General features: G+C 44.1%; 2 protein-coding genes across 2 annotated transcripts; one reads left to right on the top strand and one right to left on the bottom strand.

Moving 5' to 3' along the window:
* Window positions 1-1,463: 1,463 nt before the first annotated feature.
* PREB (prolactin regulatory element binding) lies at window positions 1,464-6,662 on the top strand. Its single transcript, XM_032216719.1, is given in 10 exon segments — window positions 1,464-1,947; window positions 1,950-1,984; window positions 2,533-2,740; window positions 2,966-3,181; window positions 3,352-3,434; window positions 4,725-4,849; window positions 4,927-5,100; window positions 5,590-5,662; window positions 5,932-6,082; window positions 6,193-6,662. Coding segments are annotated over 10 exon segments (1,257 nt in total). The 5' UTR covers window positions 1,464-1,850; the 3' UTR covers window positions 6,288-6,662.
* A 1,985-nt stretch (window positions 6,663-8,647) lies between these two features.
* Window positions 8,648-19,127, bottom strand: ABHD1 (abhydrolase domain containing 1). The gene is given in 11 exon segments (XM_032216241.1): window positions 8,648-10,092; window positions 10,168-10,227; window positions 10,230-10,332; window positions 10,443-10,491; window positions 10,611-10,784; window positions 13,805-13,914; window positions 14,113-14,167; window positions 14,353-14,532; window positions 14,657-14,817; window positions 18,931-18,953; window positions 18,956-19,127. Coding segments are annotated over 11 exon segments (1,200 nt in total). The 5' UTR covers window positions 19,002-19,127; the 3' UTR covers window positions 8,648-9,853.
* Window positions 19,128-19,669: the final 542 nt, after the last annotated feature.

Here is a 19,669-nt window from a genome sequence, read left to right as displayed (position 1 = left end):
CAAACACGAAGGGGGAGGTCGGGCTTCTCAAACCAGCTGGGCCGCGGTGTTGGGCGGCGTCAGCGGCTTCAACTGTGCCGGCGTCTTTCGGAGCTGGCAGCTCGGAGAAGTAGAAATTTGCCGGTCCACTGCCAGCTCCCGGACCGCAAGAAGTTCACACCACCCCCCCTCCCTCGGCTCAGCTCCAGAGCACAAATTCCTCCTCTCCACGAGATTTTCTTTCAGTGCAAAGCCAGAGCGGCGAACTCAGCAGTCATGTTCCTTGCCCATGCGCAGTGAGGAAATTAGGAAGTAGAATGTTTGCTACCTTCATTATTTGTAAAAAAATAATAAAAATGATACAAATAATGGTGTTCTGTATATCTTTAATGTATAGCTATGCTGGCCACACGACCATGGAAAATATCTTGAGACAATGCTGGTTCCTTCAGCCAAAAAACGGAGATGAGCACCACACCCTAGAGTTGGACATGACAGATACTTTTATCTTTTTAACAAATAAAGATCAAAAATTGGTAATTTCTTCTCAGTTAAATTTGGGAATGAGTATATTTGCTACCATCCCACAATGATAATCCAGAATCAATTTATTTGCATGGCCCTTTGATTAAATACATTTTTCCCCTTTCGTTTCTCATCTGGCAAGTGAGAAAAAAGATAGCAAGTTAAGCCTCACGTAAAAAACAATATGTCTCATTTGGTGACTCATGTTATTGGAGTAGGACCAGGGGAGTTCAGGTTTGAGTCCATTCTCAACCATGGAAACTAACTAGGTCACTTTAGATCATTCATTCATTTTTAGTTTCATCTCACAAAATGGTGGTGAAAAAGACTATGGATCCCACCTTGAGCTCTGAGAAGAAAGTCAGAATATAACTCAAATGTACACGTTTTTAAAAATGGTCCTCTTAGTCCAGCTGTACTTGGGGCCCTAGTGATACCTTGGAAGCTATTGGTGATCCTGACTCCAATAAGGGTTTTGGAGCTGGGGAGTTTTGGGGCTCTTAGAATGGTATTATCTCCTTGGCTCCTTCCATCTCTTGGGTTGTGATTTAAATTGATTTAAAAAAAAATTACAATAGCTACATCATTCAAAGGTAACAGTAACAGATTTGAAAGGGACCTTCGAGGTCATCTAGTCCAACCCCCTGCTCACGCAGATCTATACTAGGGATTCAAACCGCTGAACTGTCAACCGTTCTGATCTACTGTCTTAGCCACTGAGGTCCAAAAACAAGAAATCTCGAAGTATATAGTCTTCAGAAAGAGGACTAAGGAAAGATTACATGGAAATGCTGCGGAATATGTTCCAAGATTCATTATATAAACCTACGGCCATACAAAAGGAAACATGCTTCTAATTCCACTCATGGGAACGTTTCCTACTACAGTGAGGAACTTACAAAATGCATGATGCGCACGCGCAGAAATTAGCACGGCGGTAATTCCCAGCAATCGCCCCGTCGCTTTAAGACGTCGGAAGCCTCTCAAGGGAGAAAATGGAGCACAGCTCCCTAACATGTTTCCGCCTCTTAAACACTGCGTGATTTGCCCGGCTTCCGCCCTAACTACAGACGCCAAGCGGCGGCGACGTGGATGTTTCTTTTGCCTCTTAACGCAACCGAAGGCTTTCTCGCCGGCCGGTCCTTCTTGTGCCGACGTGTGCTGAGAATTGTGCGCCTGCGCCACGTCAAGGAGGTCGGATCTGCGCATGCTTAGTCGAGATCAAAGCGCTGTTGTACCGTGAGCGACGTTAAGAGAGGAGGGGAGCCGAGGAAAGAACAGCTTAGTGCGGAATTGGCATGAGTTGACCTTTGACCCCGCTGACTCCCGGCTTCGTTCATCCAGCCATGCCCCCTCGTCGGCCGCCCGAGCTCTACCGGGCTCCGTTCCCGCTCTATGCCCTCCGCATACACCGTGAAGCTGGACTGGCGCTGATCGCGGGGGGAGCGGCGCCGCCAAGACGGGGATCACGAATGGCTTGGTATGGAGACTATGGGAGTAGGGCAGAGCCCTCCTCCTGCCCTCGGATTCGCCTTCTGTGCGTTGGCCGGGAGCTCCCCTCCTGCCCCTACATCACCCGGTCAGGGTGGGGAGCGGGGGTGTTTGCTGCAACTGTCAGAACAAGGTTTGTGCAGCATTGGACGAAGCTGCTTTTTGAAGTGCACAGTGTAAACAGTGCATGAAGAAAATCATGAACCCAGGAAAGTGAAGCTTGCCTCCTTGGTCTGAGATACAGGGAGCATTAGATAGACTCCAAAGGAAAAAATGAAAAGGACCACTCCTCTTGGTGGGTTATGCAGGAACTATAGCGTCCTTGCAGTGTCTATGCAGAAACTATGGTTGTCCTTTCAGGCAAGCACAAAATCGTGCTTGAAGAAAGAGGGGAGTTGTGCCCTCTGTGTACCCACTCTTTGGTACAATGGTAAGGCAGGACAAATCTTGTCATCCCTGGCAAGATTTGCCCTTGGGTAGATAAGGAAGAAAGGGTAGTTGTGCATCATCCTTCCTTTCCCTATTTTGTTCCCCAAGCATTTCTTGCAGCTGGACTGGAGAGATGGCAAGTTATCTGCATCGCTGCTACATGCCCATGACACAGAGACTCGGGCCACCATGACTATGGCGCTGGCAGGAAATTTTATTGCTGCAGGGCAGGATGCTACTTGCCACATCCTGAGTTTCCAGCTCTTTAAATCTGGGCAGAAAACAGGCGGCAGCAGCGGCGATAGTGCTAAAACAGGTGAGAACCTAACATTTATTTAGCTACAGAATTGAATTCCTAATATATTAGGAATTATATTTTAGACAATAGCTGTCTAAAAACTAATGTAAAAGTGGAAACAGTAATACTTACAAATCTTGCTGATGCTGAAAACAGACAAGATATGCAGAAGAGAGGAAAGTTGGGAGCCGCCGGTCAAGAGAGGTTTATGGAATATTTCCTTATGTGCCATTATGCCTTTAGGTGCTGGTGATAAGGATCTACGGAGGCGCAAGGCCCCTGTCCCCAATGAGAAAAGCAATGGCAATACACACAGGGAGATGACGGAGGTGGCAGTGGAAACTTTGCACTGTGTCCAAACAGACACCAGCCCAGATACTCTGCAGAAAGCTGTGTGCTTCAGTGATGATCATACTCTTATGGCTACTGGTGGCGTGGATGGTTTCCTGCGAGTCTGGGATATACCTATATGAGGAAATGAAGAAATGGCCTGTTGTGTGTTGGAGAGCAAGGTTTTGGTCTGGAGCTACAATAGTGGAGAGAGGGAAGAAAGACTTGGGTTGCAAAGCACTTCTTTCGTATATTAGGAGTGTGGACATGGAGGTGATGGTAAATCTCTTCTCTCTTACAGTTTCCCAGCATGAAAAAAACTCTTGAATTCCAGGCACACAATGGTGAGATAGAGGATATAGCACTGGGTCCTGATAACAAGGTGAGAAGATTGGGATTTATTTGTTTCTACTGCTTATTAAAGGAAGTGATCTCAGGTGCCAACGGAGAAGGCAACATTGCACAATCTTCCCAGATTATATTCCAGCAGGATGAGGGAACAAGAGGAGAGAAGGGTTTGGGAAGAGCAAGTGATAGAGCAGAATTGAAGATGGCCCAAGGAGACAGGGATAGAAATAGTTTCTGGAGAGATAGTGTAGTGGTAGACATTATCAGGAATTAGATAATTTGCACAAATATAGTTTTTAAAAATCCATTTCTTTTTAAAGGTATTTAATAAAAACTAATTTATTTCTTTGCTATCCTGACCCTTCCCCACATTTTGCCATTACCTTCAAGCCTGAAAGGATTTCTAAATCCTAAGAGCTTTAGTGGTAGTGGAATAATAGGATAATTAGCAAAAAGATTGTCACAAGAGGATAGTATATGGCAGTCCTCCCCCTATATCCAAAGGGGGAAAAACCCCTCAGAAAATCTTCTTTTCCAGTTTTCCCAAAGACACCCAGACAGTTTTCATGCTGACGTGAATCTAGGCAATTATAGATTATTCAGTTAACCTTGGTCAAACAAATGGTTAGTGTTATAGATGAATAGCCTTTGCTCAAAAGAGTAATGGGAAAGAGAGTGTGAAGGAATTATGTATCATTCTTCATCTAGATAAGTTGAATAGCCTTGGAGTAGAGGACCATTGAATTATGTAGCCGCCTCTAACAGTCCATAGCATTTTCAGCTACTTTCTGGTGTAAGGAAAGGCTAATAGAGAAAAGAGACAGAATAAAAGGCACAGAAAGCAAGAAAATGCAATATTTCCATATTGGAGCATGCGTTCCATTGCACAGAACTGTTTCTGAAATCAAAAGAAATAGCTTTTTAAAAGCAGGGATTGTCTGACCTATCAAAACTCCTTTCTGCTGTGTATGAAATGTGCATAACATTGAAAACTGGGAAGAGATTTTAAATCCAACAGGGACCAGTCCAGTATCAGATTTTTGGTGGCTGCTAGCTTTGATAGTTCCCAGGAAAGATAAAAGGGAGGAAAATGTTCAGAGACAAATAAATATGTGAGAACACAGAGCATCCATTAAAGATTCATAAGACGGAGAACAGTTTGACTATAATGCTCACTCATATGCAAAAAGGTTGATGAAGCACAGTGCAATAGTTGAAACTCTTTTATCTTTGTCTGGGTAAAGACTGGCTGGCATTGTTTTTGTGGGCAAGAGATAGTAATGGTGGTTGGGGGACCATGGCTGCTCATATTGCATCTCTCCAGGTGGTGACAGTGGGACGGGACTTCCAGTGTTGTGTGTGGCAACGAGATCAGATGGTGACGGGTCTGCGTTGGAATGAAAATCTTCCAGGCATTCCAGACAAGACCTACCGCTACCAGTCTTGCAAGTAAGGGGAATACATAGACTGTTGGTCTGGACCATACACGTGTACTTTTTATTTGGATGTTTCTTCTTCTCCCACAGGTTTGGTGCAGTTGAAGACCAAGCCAAGGCATTGCGGCTGTACACTGTTCAAATCCCATACAAGCGTGAACGACGTCCGCTTCCCTGCTACATCACCAAGTGGGATGGACATAGTTTCTTGCCCCTGCTCACTCGTCCCTGTGGCAATGAGGTCATCTCATGCCTCTCTGTAAGGTGAGAACTTTGTTGCATGCTTGATTTTCCTGTGTTCCACCTTCACAGAAGAAAGAGAAATCCTGGTTCTGTTTTGCACAACACTTTTAACCTAAGGATGACTAAACTGCAAATTTTCTGCATTTGCACTAAATTTAACCATATAGATTGGATTTGCATAACATGCTAACTATAGCACTCTTGAGCCACTTGTGGTTCATTGTGTCTTATGAACTTGGCCTGTATGTTGTAAAATGGTGGTGTTAGATGTGTTTCTGAATAGGAGCTGAAGCTCTGTAATAGCAAAACTGTAGCCTCTCAGATCCATTTCTCTTCTAATAGCCAGTAGGATTAATGGAAGAGACTTTGCAAACATCTTGAACAAAAGAGTTAGTTTAGATGTTTCAAGGCTGGAGCCGGAAATGCTAGTCCTCTAAAACACAATGTTCTATGTATTGGTGTACATGAATGTTATGGGGAATGCACATGGCTCTCTTTCTATGCTTTCAGTGAGACAGGCACATTCCTGGGTTTGGGCACTGTCACAGGCTCGGTTGCCATCTTCGTCGCCTTTTCTTTGCAGGTATGAGTTTACCCCTCCAAGATTGTGTATACATAATGCTCAGCTAAGCTGGGCCAACCCCAGCACACACAAATCCTGGTCAAGGCATAAGCCATTGTTGGGGTGAGGATGTTGATACCGCATTTCAAACTCATGGTTGGCGTAGGGCTGGTATGCATACAATTGCAAGATCTTGCAGCAGGCTCTGTAGGGAAAGGAGAGGATTGCCTTGACTCCTGAGAGTCCCTGGCAGGTTGTCTCCAATTCTGTGTTTCTTTCTACTTCTCCAGAGGCTGTACTACGTGCGGGAAGCACATGGCATAGTGGTCACTGCTGTGGCCTTCCTGCCTGAGACTCCTGAACTGCTCAAGAGCAACGAGGCAGCCCTCCTAAGCGTGGCAGTTGACAGCCGCTGCCGCCTGCACCAGATTGCCTGCCGGCGTATGTTCAAAGCTGGGGTGGTGGATTTAAATGTGGGATGGGAGTCCTGCCCTGCTAATATGGGGTCTCCTACAAACTCTTGGTTGATTCAATGCTCTTTCTCTTCCCAGGGAGTTTCCCCATCTGGCTGCTGCTGCTCTTCTGTGCTGGGCTGATTGTGGGCACAGTCCTGTTACTACAGTTGGCCTTCCCAGGGTTCCTCTAATCTTTCTTCACGGGGAGGTTCCTGGAAAGCTTGGACCTTCTCTGCCCTTCCTGTAAGGGACACATCTTCTCCTTTCTAACCTCAGAGACTGGAGGGGGACCCAGGAGCCAGGGCAATGGTTGCCCTAGTGAAGTGCGTGGTCAGGTGGACTTGGCCAAACTGGAGGCTGGACCTCACATTGATCAGGTTTTGGCCTTGAGCAAATTCTTGTCTTAAGCCCATCACACTGAATGGGGATGAAGGAACTATACTCCTCCATTTTTGACTGATCTGTGAGAAACATTCCAGCATTATTTGCTCTGAGCAAAGATTTCCCGTTTAAGCTCAGGGCTTAAACCTTGTATTATTAAACACAATGATGGAGCCGAACCTTTCCTTCCTGCCTGCCTTGTTGGTTACTTCTCCATTTCCTTTTGGCTTGGGCAGAGCTGGAGGTCATAACAGTAGAGGATTCTTTGGGGCCAGAAATGGAGGAGACTGCAACTGCTCCATGAAGACTCACCAAAGAGATTGTCATTTGGAATAGCTCTGCCGTATCAAGTCTAAGAGAATGCTATTTTCTTATTTTTCTGCCATGGCTATGTAAGAGGGGGTGGAGAAGATTAGAGATTTGGGGATTCCCTCCCCTCTTGAGCAAGGCTTCAAGAACATCTAACTAAGCTTGACTCCAAGAATCTCTTTAAAATACTCTGAATGTATACGTAGAGCAAAGATGCTTGCATTTGTGTTCATGCACATGCATAGTCAGTTTACAGTTTGCTTATGTCAGCAAATCACAGCTGTTCTCATGGAAAAACTAAGTATTTTCAGCAATTAACAGTCCCTCCGAACATCTGGCTTCAAGCATTCTCCAGTATAGATTTTTTCCATGAAGTGTAAATTTATTCCCCCCCTTTCATTGGGTTGATTTCTTATTTTGGGACTTGAAAATTTGCCAGCAATATCATACTTGTTCAATTATTTTAAATTCCCGAGTTTTTAGGTCCCCACTCTTTTGTAGACATGAAAAACATGACCGCTGATATAGTATGCTGGCATTTTCCAGTCAAAAAAATTGAAAATGATCACAATCTGATATGAATGTTAGGATAGGTGGTTTTGCATCCTGCCATTTTTATCAGGGAAGCAAGAGAGGGAATTAATCTTCCTTGATAGTCCAGGTACAATGTCTCAATTGAGTGAGCCAGTAACTGAGAAGATGAAATGAGCGGAAGCTTGAAGTTTCTTGTCCCTAAATGTAGAGAAGTCTTGGGTCTACTGTGTTTCCCTAAAAATAAGACAGGGTCTTATTTTCTTTTGACTCCCGAAATAAGCACTTGGCCTTATTTTCGGGGAGGTCTTATTATTTTTGAGATGCAGGAGGTGGAGTGTGGTCAACTCATGGCTGCTGCTGTGTGTTGCAATATATTCGGGAGGACTTATTTTTGAGGGAGGGCTTATTTTATCGCATGCAGTTATTGGGATAAACATGTTATACAACTACAACAGTGCATTCAAGAATGGCCCTTTGACTTCCACGTCCTTGCTGGTGTTTAGTTGATTCATTCTTTCATAAAATATATATTTCTGCATCAAAAGTTTTATGGTGGGAAAAATAGGACTATTGGGAGAATCTGGACTTGGCAAGATCACAGAGTCTTTCAGACCATTTGAAAAGTTCCACCACTCAGTGCCCTAGGTTACACATTACACCCTACAGCTTCTCTGTTTTTTCTCTTAGTTTGAGACCAGATATTTGTAGCTCGGTAAATCACAGTTCAGTAACATATTATCTAGAATTGTGATGGTGAACCTATGGCATGCGGGCTGGAAGTGGACGCAAAGCCATCACTGGGCACATTCTTCTGGGCTCTGGCGCACTGGCCAGCTGGTCTTCACGCACGCGGGAATGCCGGAAACCGGAAGAGCAGGTGGCTGTTGCGCATGCGTGTGCCAGAAACCGGAAGAGCAGCTTCTCGGCACGTGCAGGCGCATTGGGCTGCTCTTCCAGTTTCTAGCAGGCGCACAGGTATCCGGTCTACATGTGTGCATGCACGCCAGAAACTGGCTAACTGGGTGGCCGTAGTGCATGCACGTGCCGGAAACCGGAAGTTCACCTTCCTGGCGTGTGCATGCGCACTCAGTGCCAAAAAGGTTCACCAGCACTGATCAAGAACAGTGTGAACTCTGTCTGCAATTAAGTCTACATTTGCCCTGATACATAGCTTGAATTTGTATGATAATGATGGTTTGAAATTTCTTTTTTTTTTTTTAATTCAGAAGCTATTGAGAGAATATAACATTGTTATGCAGTCAAGTAATCTACCAGGGCTTTGTCTACTAACAGATGATTTCCAGAGTTTTAGGTGACAGATCTTTCTTTGGCCCAATATGTAATAGTTGAATCTACGTAGATATCTGTGTTATAACCATTCTTGCTTGCAGCCATATTTCCTGATTGGGAGAACTTGAGCAATAAGTTTGTATGTGATATAGTAGCACTATTTTTTCTCTTCTTCCCCTTCCTGAGTCTCCAACATGCTAGCTGAAAGTAGGGGAAGCAGTAACTTCTCTTATTTTTTTCTAAATGACCAGCTTTTATGACTTCATTCTGTTGTGTCATCTTTTCAATTGTATAATAATGAAATAGCCCAGTTTTTCATCTTATTGGGAAAAAAATATGTGCTTTTACTAGATATGAATTGATTTGGTCTAGATACTGAAAGTTATTGTAGAAGATGGCAGCAAGTAATATTGGCTGGTCTTGACAGATTTAGTCAGGACACTGATGAGATCCCTCCAGGAAATTGTTGCAGCTAGATGAGGAAATTGGAAAAATATGCCAGAAGAGGGCAGTGGCAAACTATTTCCATTGTGCTGCAGGATTCAAGTGTGACCAAGAGAACTTTTTATCAAAACCAAAATAATGGCCCCTCTCCTAGGGTGTCTTCTCTTGGGAAAGATTAGTCCAGGTTTCATTCAATGGAAGTACTGTAGCAGATTTTTCAGAGGAGGAAAATGGCCACACACGATTAACTCTTCCCCAAGGCAGAAACAGAAATAGTTTTAGAAGGTAGAATTGAAGTATTTAACAAGTTACCTTCCCAACTGCAGCAAATGCTGATGGGGAAAATTAAGACTGAAAATGGAGAAGGGAACTCTAGGATGAAGTGTCTGGTAAAAGTATAGTTCACAGAGTCACAACCCACTCTGTAACCTGTGGTTTGCCTAAATTTTAGCCCAATATTTTCATAGAGCACACAAAACTGTTCTCTACAAGAGAATCCAGGATGGAGGAATTAAAACAACAAGTAAACATCTGGTTCCATATATGGAACAAACAGCTATAGGCCCAAATGCTAGGAAAACCAATCCTGTATTCTGCTGATCATCATTACAGCATCTTCATCTGTGGCTGCTATTCATAGCAGCAGAATCTGACTAGGAGTCCTTTGGGAAAGGAAATGGGTACCCTGGGAGAACAGAAAGGATGTTGTGCATGGTAGCGCAATTAGTTTTGCCTCAGAGGGGTTTCGTCTCTCTAAGGGAGGCCATATTCACCCGTATGGTGGACGTTTGATTCTTGATCATGTGCTGATCATCTTTGCATTTAAGTTCTGTTCAGGCTGTTGGCTTCCCATGGCTACTGTTACAGCTGCCAGCTCCTCCTGATGTTTGAAAACAGCATCCACAAACTGACTAAAGACACGGTCCATGTAACCCTGATGGCGAGGTAGGAGTCCTTCTAGGAAGCCAATATGACCACCTCGTGCAGTCACTAAGAGGGCGAGGGTAGGCACGTGCTGTGCTGTCTCTGTGGGGAAAGCTGGAAGAAGACGGAACAAATCAGAGCAGGCTTCCTAGTGATCGTTCTCTACCCCAGAAAAAGTATAGGACTCACCATGTTGAGGAGAGAAGGGGTCATCTGAAGCATTCAGGCACAACACTGGCACTTGTAGTGACACACCTTCTGGGAAGGACTGGCTTCTTGGTAATACTCCTGGCATGACTTGTAACCAAAGACCACAGATGTATAGCGCTCATCAAATTCACGGATGTTGCGAGCCTAGGAGAGCAAACCCAGCGGTGGGAAAGAAGAGAGATAAAGCACATAAGGGTCAAGGCATGGAGCAGAGCTTGGGCCTAGAAAAGGTTGGGAGGGTGGAGTGATGGTACCTTCAGCACATGGTCTACATCCAATCTCCCTTCAATGACCTTCCTATGCCTAGAAGAAAAAGGAGACAAAGATTTTGTGATACCTGCCTGAGTTGGCAGATCTGGGGCTCACCTATCTTAAGTTTTCAATCTTGAGCTAGGCAAGGTCCCATTATAACATACACTCACCGTTTGACCAACTTGCACAGGTTGGTTGTGAGGTACTGGTTGAAGAGGAATTGGTTGAGGGGCCGCTCAAGGGAATGGGTTGTCTCAAACGAGTCCCAGGTCACTGAGCAAGTCATGGCAGCCACCAGCCCAGCTTCCTGTCCCTTTTGCCCCAGATAGTTGAGCACCAGGACCCTGTGAAAAGAGAGAGTGAGTGGCGCTGGGCTGGGCTGGGCACAAATGGATATGGTTTCTTCCTTCCCATCCCTTTATGGTTAAATCAAAAGACAGCTGGGAGCCGAAAAAATGCCTACCTGAAGCTTTGCATTATTCCATTCAGGAGTCATATTATAAATGCTACACTTTTAAAAAGAAATGCCCATCCTGGAATTTAAAAGAACATGTTTTGCTAGATCAAAGTTAAAGATAGCCTTCAAGTGACAGAAAACTCTTCATCAATGAATGATTCAAGCTAAAAACTTCCTACTGTTATTCCCTAGACAGTTTCAAATATCCTCTGGAATACACCCCTTTCCAGCAGAGGATGTGAGAGAAATGAAATCCCTAAGAGATTATTGGGACTGAGCTACTTTTAGAGCAGCTATCTGTACTAAATTCCCACCTGACAGCTTCCTTTAATCTGATGCCCTTCAAAATCCATTCTTTACAAGCTTCCCAACCAGCTTGGCTGCAAGTACATAATCACCTCTCTCGACTTTCTGGCTATTCATTTAAAAAGTATTTGAGTCTTAGCACCTTACTGTTGCAAAAACAAGCATTATGAAAAGATTCAACTGGATCTATTTCTAATGGGGGGAGGAAACAAGACAGATTTAAAATATTTAAGCTAGAAATAAGTTATATGATGGCATCTTCAGGAATATATTTGGTTGCTTTTTCAAAATGTTATAGGCCTCGGGGCCTTTTGTGTAAGCAAGTTAGAGTCAGTGGTAAAATAGATCTGCAACACCGAAGTTGGGCTTTGGACAAACAAGTTGCATCTGTGGTTTTCATCTCTAAAATAGCTGTCTATATACCCTGTTTCCCTTGGATAATAAGCCCAATCAGACTTTTGAGCGTAAGCGCTAAAATAAGCCCTCCCCCCCCAAAAAATAACCCTCCAAAAATATTGCAACGCAGCCGCAGCCATGAAGTAACCACACTCACTGCCTCCTGCACCTAAAAAATAATAAGACCTCCCTGAAAATAAGGCCAAGCTCTTATTTCGGCAGTCAAAAGAAAACAAGACCCTGTCTTATTTTCAGGAAAACACGGCATATTGAAATGTTGCCCAGATGCCTCTTTAAATAGTTAACTAAGAGTAAATGCTTCTCTGAATATAGAAAACTTTTTACCCTAAGAGGGAACTGTTCCATAAGAAGATAGTAGACATTTGCAATATCAGAGGCAAGTTCCTATTTTGCATTACTATGTTCTAGAAAAAGTGTGTTTGGTGTTGCTGACTCACATCCTTTGCCAACGTGACTGAGCAAACAAGACATCCGGACTACCTTTCATCTAGATTTATCAATTAGGGACAGAGTCTTATCTCAAATGCCTTGCTTTAGCTCTGTAATTGGTTCCAAAATAAAAGAACAGTACGAAACTGATTTGCTCTGTGAGGCTGTTTTCAGGAGCAGTTTCATTGGCTCTCATTAGCCTCTTGGACTCTGAGATAAACAATCAGACATTCCTTGAGCAGCTGGGAAGGAAAAAACAGCCTCCCTGGAGACTTTCATCTCTAGTTTTCCACACAGAGTATCTACTTAAGGAGTAGGCAGTCTTTGACCTTCATGCAGTCATCAATACTCTCATCTGTAGCCCAAAAAACGTTTGCTTTTATTATTTTCCCCCATGGGAGGGCTAAGGGTTGAAATGAGTGCCACAAGTATTTATATCTGCTTTATTCCCCAAAAGCTCTTGAATCACAATAACATTAGCCTGATCTTTGGAAAGATTAAAATGCCTCTGGTTTAAAACTGATTTTGCTCCCCATGCAGAAAAAAATCCCCCCCAAATGATCATTCCTGCTCCATTGTCATTAAATTATCAGACATAGAGGTTGCACATCTGTCCTATAACTGCAGCCTGGCTTCTAGATGATGGGTAAGGAAAGGCCATTGAAAAGGCTAGCAAAAAAATCAGCTTGCTGGGCTCAATGAGCAGAACATAGGGTGTGAATGTACTGATATAAGGGAACGTAAGATTCACATTTTCATTGGGAACATTATTGCAATAGATGACTCTGCTTTACAGCTTTTTTTTTTAAACGGACTTTGTTCTGCATTTCTTCTACCTAGATAAAGGGCTTACAACTGTTTATAAAGAATGATGAAATCAGGAAATAAACAGTGCTGCTGAAGTCATTCTCTTGTCCACACCTCACAATTTGTGATGCACTTTGTTCTATATGGCTTCTCATCTAAAAAGGGAGCTTACAGCAATTTACAAAGCTGATGAAATCCAGGGAATACAGTGTGGTTGAAGTCATACATTTGCACACAATCAAGGACTTGTGCAAATTATGGGGTGGGAGCATAATCAAACAGCATTGTCCCAGAGAAAAAAGTAAAGCTACCACCAGCAGGTTTGGGGGAAAATGTATATCTGGAGGGAAAGTCATGTTTAGTAGAGGTTGGTGCCTTATATGAGCCTTCAACTATGTTGAAGCAGAATCAAAGCTTTTGTCCTATAATCATTTTAAGGTTATAGGTTTTTGGCTCTGTTGAAAGGGGGAACTTGGGAAGTTTAAAAGCACCCAGTAGGTGTAACAAGTCTTTATGCACACATGGTACCCCTTATGTTAGCAAACTGCAGGAGCTTAGGTTACTGAAAACTGTGGTACTGAATATATTGGTGATACAATCTAGGAATGTTTAAATGCATGAAACAGGTGAAACAAATCACACAGAATCTGAAGATTGCTCACCTTGACATCTGTGAGTATGTGTGTCTGTGTGTGTATCTTAGGTGACGCAGATGCGGCTGAAAAATGTGTCATTGGTGAGATATAAATTGAAATACACTGATATGTTTGGGAAGAAGAACATGATGATGATGATGATAGCAATATCATCATATTTAGAACAATATCTTTAAACAAATCTTGGATAATGTGAAATACGGAACCAGACTGCCTCTTCCTGGTATGCTCCTTCAGAGTCAGAAAATTATGCTTCCTCATTTTCCCTTCCTTTGTCCAACCTAAGTCTCACCCGCCAAGAGAAATGCCAACAGCCATCAGTGGTGCACAAGGGAATCGGCGCTTGATGTGGCCCACTACCAGTTCCAAGTCCTCAGTATTGGTGGCACAGAAAGCCCGTGCGTCTGAAAATAAGAGGGACGTGGATGGGAGAAAAGCAGTCCAGAACAGCAGCAAACTGCTGCCTCTTCTAAAAGATGCTTCTATGTGCGTATGGATTACCTGTAACAGACAAGCCCTTCTTTCCCATGTAATTAAAGGATTTGTACCTATCTCAGCTGCCAATCTGTACACACAAACAATTTTGTGCTACACTGCAATAGTTCTTACCAGCAGCTCTTCTCCTCTGCAACCTCGATTATTAAACACAACAGCCCTGGAAGGGATAATGATAAATTTCCATAAGAAGACATCATTTTCATTTTGATACAACCCCATGATTACCACTCAAACAGAACTGAACTCCCAAATGAATGTGACACTTGATCTAAAGTGAAACAAATCCAGTTCTCCAAATTTCAAAATATTGGGTGTGGGTTTTTTGGTGCGTGTGATTCTCACCTGTAGCCGTGGCTTTGAGTGCTGCGTACCAAATGCCGAATGTATGTCTCTTGGCTGTTGCCTGTCAAGCCAGGCAAAAACAGGACAATGGGGCAATTTTCTGGGTCAGGATGGGTCTCATCATCAGGATCAGCCCAATCCAAGAACAGCTGCCCTCCATCTGCAGTGTGCAGCAATTCACTGAATGAGATGTAAAAAGATGAGGCAAAATGTGGACAGAATGGCACTTAGTTTCATCTCCACTACCCTCAACCCAACAATAGCCAGAAGTAGCAATGGCTTCCCTCCTTCATAGTGGACCCACCTGCGGTAGGAGACAAATGGGCAGGATTTAATAAAGACACGGACAATGGTCTGAAGTCGACCCTCAAAACACCATGGTGTAGGGTAGAATGTCTCCTTCACAATGGGACAATACTTCTCCAAGAAGGACTGGAAAGGCTGACAAGCCACCAGTAGTGGCCGCTGCAAAGGAACGAGTGGAATTACAGAGAGGGAACTTGAAAAACAAATCAAATTCAAGATGTCCTCCACTGCCCTTCAGTAGGGCCACTCCTCTACTTACCTGTGGAGGTGAATCACCCTGAGGCAACAAGGCAGGAAAGCACTTGCAAATTAAAGTCTCCCCCACAAAAAGCTTTTCTCAATACCCAGAGAAGCTAATAAAAGAGTGTTTTTAATTATAAGATATAAGAGCTTCAAAAAGTACAGTAGAAATCAATCATATTTATCAAAAGACTGAAATGCCTTTTGCTGCATGAAGAAAATCTAGAAGACTCTCTAGCTTCAAAAAAACACCGGGGGAGGGATGAATAAAGCAGTTAAAATAAGAGATAAGAATACATTTTTCTTCCTCCCTCAGAATGCTAGGACCAGAAGTCATCTAATGAGTCTGAGTGGGAAAAGATTTAGAACATTTAAAAAAAGGAAGCACTTCTTCACCCAGATGTGGTGATGACAACTAATGGATGGTTTTCAAGGGCAACTGAGTAAATTCATGGAGGGAAGCCTGAAGATTCTTTGGACTGGATGACTTAGTGTTATCTCAGGGGTGGGGAGTTGCCTGCCCTAACCAGTAGCTGCAAATGAATCATGGCTGAGAGAGGTAGATCTGCCTCCTTGGCTTGTGAGTATCTTAGAGGCAACTGGTTGGTTACTGTAAAAAAAAAATTACTGGATGAAAATGAACATTGGCCTGATCCATTAGGTTTGTTCTTACGTAATAGAGGTATGTGTGGGCAGGCAGGCTAGCACATCAAGATTACACTCAAAAGCCACCTGTGGGATTATTTTGAAGGTCATTGTTCTGCCAGGTTTCTGGGAGGGAAAATTGGAGGTAAGATGATCCCTTTGAAGGATATGCCCTAATTTTGCAATCCTAGAACCAAAGCAATGAAGGCACAGCCCAGATTATGCATATTTCAGAATTTGTAATAGGATCCAAGGATCTGTTTCTGAGCAGGCAACTCGTCTGTCCTTATACGATAAATAACTACTGTTTCTTAAAATTCAGCCTGCAATGCAAGGTTCAACTGAATCAGGGGTGGATTTCTCGCCCCGTTCCAACCGGTTCGGCATCCTCGTGCACGCGTGCAGTGCACGCATGTGTACTAGCACCTGTGCGATGCTCCAGCTGCTCCTGGAGGATCGCGCAGGCGCTGTATGCGTTCTGCGCATGCGTGGAAGCGCAGAACTTGTCAAAACCGGGTAAGAAACGCGGGCGGGCGGGTGGATCCTTCGGCGTTCCCGGAAGTTACTTACTTCCGGGTTCATCGACCAACCAGTTCGCGGGGACCGCCACAAACCGCCTGAAACCCACCCCTGAACTGAATGTAAAACCCTGAACTCTGCATGGATATCTTCTGGATATTAAAAACCAGGGGGCTGTGAGTTTTAGTTCTACCATAAGCATGAGTGATTTTGGGCCAGTCACTCTTTCTCAGCAAAACTCACCTCAAAGGAGGGTGGTTACAGGGAAAAATAGGAGAAGGGAGAAACATATATTTATGTATATTTGCCACCTGAAATTTATAAAAATAATAAAGTTGAGAGAATAACTCAAGCCTAGCAAGATGGAGGAGTGGCTGTGGATATTTGGACACTCCAGAGACAAACTTCTTCCATCTTTAGTTCTGGGTGGGGTTTTACTACCCCAACAGACTTGCTAAGCAATCTGGAGGTTCTCTTGGACTTTTGGCTCCTGGTCAGGAAGTAGGTGGCAACAGTGGCAAGGAAGGTTTTTTCACACCTTTTGGTGGTATGCCAATTATGCCCATATCTAGACTAGGAGGCCCTGCTCACAGTAACCCATGCCCTTGTAACCTCTCATTTAGACTACTGTAACATGCTCTACATAGGGCTGCCCCTGAAGAGCATTTGGAAATTCCAACTAGTGCAGAATGTGACTGTGCGGGTAGTAAATGGTGCCAGAGATATCACACATTTAACATCACTTCTGTGTGAGCTCCATTGGTTAATGCTGGGTTTCCAGGTGCAATTCAAGATGCTGGATGTCACCTTTAAAGCCCTACATGACCTAGGACTGGGTTACCTGAGGGATTGCCTTTTTCCAAAAGTCTCTACCCATCCAACCCAATCTAACAGAATGGGCATCCTGCAGATTCTGTCTCCAAAGAATGGTGCTGATCTAGAAGACAGGCTTTTTCTGCAGTGGCCCCTGCTATATGGAGGGTCCTTCCTTCAGAGATTAGAACGGTCCCAATCCTGTTAGCCTTTCATAAGGCTCTACAAACCTGGCTATGTTCCAGAGGGTGAGATGCTGAATGTGTTCAGGGTTCTGTTTCCTGGCTGCATTGCTAACTGGTCCAGTATCTTAGTTACTATATATTTATTTTGGATGTTTCTATTGTTTTTATAGTTTTAAAATGTTTTTTAGTGTCTTAATAATGTTTTCAATTCTACACCTGGGCAGCTATAGAAATTGAATGAATAATTTAAAAATTTGATTATGTGAAATGTAGCCTTTCTAGTGGAGGCTATCTAGAATATCTTGGCTTTTGATGGAGCACTGATCCAGTGGTCCAGGCCAGCATGTTCCCTACAACCAGTGTGATGTAATGGTTAAGGTGCTGGACCAGAAATTGGAAGACGGAGAGTTATAGTCTTCCCTTTAGCCTTGAAACTGTCTGGGTGACTTTGGGCCAGGCACTCTCTTTCAGATCCGCCTACCACACAGTATGGTTGTTAAGGGGAAAACAGGAGGGACATTATGTATGCTGCCTTCAGTTGTACAAAGTAAAAGCAGAATATAAATTTAAATGAACTATTTATATAGTGAGTTAACCAAGCTGCAAAGGCATCTGGATGGGGCGAACTGGTAGTAACGGCTACGGGAGGCTCCGCCCACCCACCTGGATGCTTCTGTGCGGCTCCACCACAAAACCGTGTTCGACTAAAGCGCGCTCAACGAAACCGCGTAGCTGACGTCATCACACAGCGCGACGAAAAAAGCACGCTGTAAACACTAAAGCTAAAATTAACCCCTAAACCTAAACCTAACCCCCCTAAACCTAACCCTAAACCTAACCCTAAACCTAACCCTAAACCTAACCCTAAACCTAACCTTTAACCTAACGCTAAACCTAATCCTAACCCTTAACCTAACCCTAAACCTAACCCTAACCCTTAACCTAACCCTAAACCTAACCCTAAACCTAACCCTTACCTTAACTTGAATCGGCTTGCTTTCAAAGCGCTATTTAAAGCGCCCTTTTTCTCCGCGGTCGTTGTTGTCGCCCTGCTGATGACATCAGCGACGCGGTTTAATTGGGCGCGCTTTAGTGGAGCGCGCTTTTGTCGTGCCACGCTTCTGTGCATGCGCAGAAGCATTGCACGCCTGCTTGAGTGCACCCGAACCGGTAGTAAAAAGTTGGCAACCCACCACTGATCTGCACAGTAATTCTTGACAGCCAAAGCACGCACATCTCCACCCATGGGAAGGGCGTAATTGCAAACAGACTAAATACCTGGAGAGCTTTTGGCTAGAGGTATGATAAAAATTAACCCAAAACCAGTTTGTATATCCATGAATGAGAAGATGCATATTCCATAGAAAAAAGAAACACACAAAGGCAGTTGTATTATGGCCAGAACATGCCAACACTTGACAACTAAAATGAAAGTGGAAAAAACAAGAGTGGGCGGGAGAAAGAAAGAAAGGTGAGGAGCTTCTGTTCCTAATTATTCCTGTAGCAAGAGCAGAAAAGGACACGTATAAGTGCAGAATGCTTCAATTGAGTGGCTTTCTGGTAATCCTCCATGGGGCACCCCTGTTAGTAAGGCAGTAGAAGGCAGAAAGGATGGAAACCGGGGTCAGAGAAAGAACCTTGCTTTGGGGACTAACAGAAAGAGAGAAAAGTCCTGGGTTCCGTTTTGGAGTTTGGTGGGAACCCTCTGATAAAGTTCAGGGAAATCAAAAGTCATGTTTATTTTCCATCGCCCCGAAGAAAGAAAGACTCAGAAGCCGCTCCGCTCGTCGCCTGGGAACTTTTCCTGCCTCCCCTAACCCATCCCTTAAGCGTGCCCAAAGAAGCTGCAGTACCGGTGCTTAAAGCTGACCTTGGGGACGCGCGCCCAATATACAGGAGCCAACCGGTGCTACAGCCCAGCAATAGCGACAGTCCCAGCATCGTCTTCTTGACTTTGTCCTCCCTCGTCGCCGGAATCAAGCTCAGCCGCCGGGCAGACAGAGACAGCACCGCTTACACCAAACAAGGCGAATACAAAAGTCAGACACAGCCCTGAAAGGCAGGCCCCGCCCCCTTTGTGACGAGCAGGCGCCTTTGCTCCGTCAGCCGCTGCGGCCATCTTTGTGATGGGCACCGGGCGAAATAAAAGGCTGGAAGTCAGATCTCCCGTGTCAGACAGAGATCAGGGTTCAAACGTGTTTGCTGAACGGAACATCCTTGGACTTCTGCCGCCTTTCGTGCCATTTCAGTGTGTCTCCTTTTTTTCTTTAATGGGGAGGGAAGGGAAAAGTCCGCGGCGATCTTTCCTAAATGCTTCCTTGTAACGGGCTAACTTACTTTATTGAATCTACAACATCCACTACCATCCCGATCGTGTCCGCTCCGGTCTTGCTTTGCAAGGAGACGGACCAAATTTCCTGAGAATGGCCAGTTGGTGGGGCTGAATCGTGAGAATAAGAGACTAATGAGGAAAAAAAACCCTCTAAGTTAAGGCAATTAAGGAGTAAGGAGCAGAGAAAATAAAACATTAGGTTACTGGAAAAACGATTGTTAAGAAAGCATTAAAGTGACCAGACTGTCCACACCATGCTAATCGAGACATCAGGGAA

This window comes from Thamnophis elegans, chromosome 4 (genome assembly GCF_009769535.1).
Source record: "Thamnophis elegans isolate rThaEle1 chromosome 4, rThaEle1.pri, whole genome shotgun sequence".
NCBI lineage: Eukaryota > Metazoa > Chordata > Lepidosauria > Squamata > Colubridae > Thamnophis > Thamnophis elegans.
The sequence above is the reverse complement of the archived record's forward strand: the minus strand, read 5'-3'. Positions and strand labels throughout refer to the sequence as shown.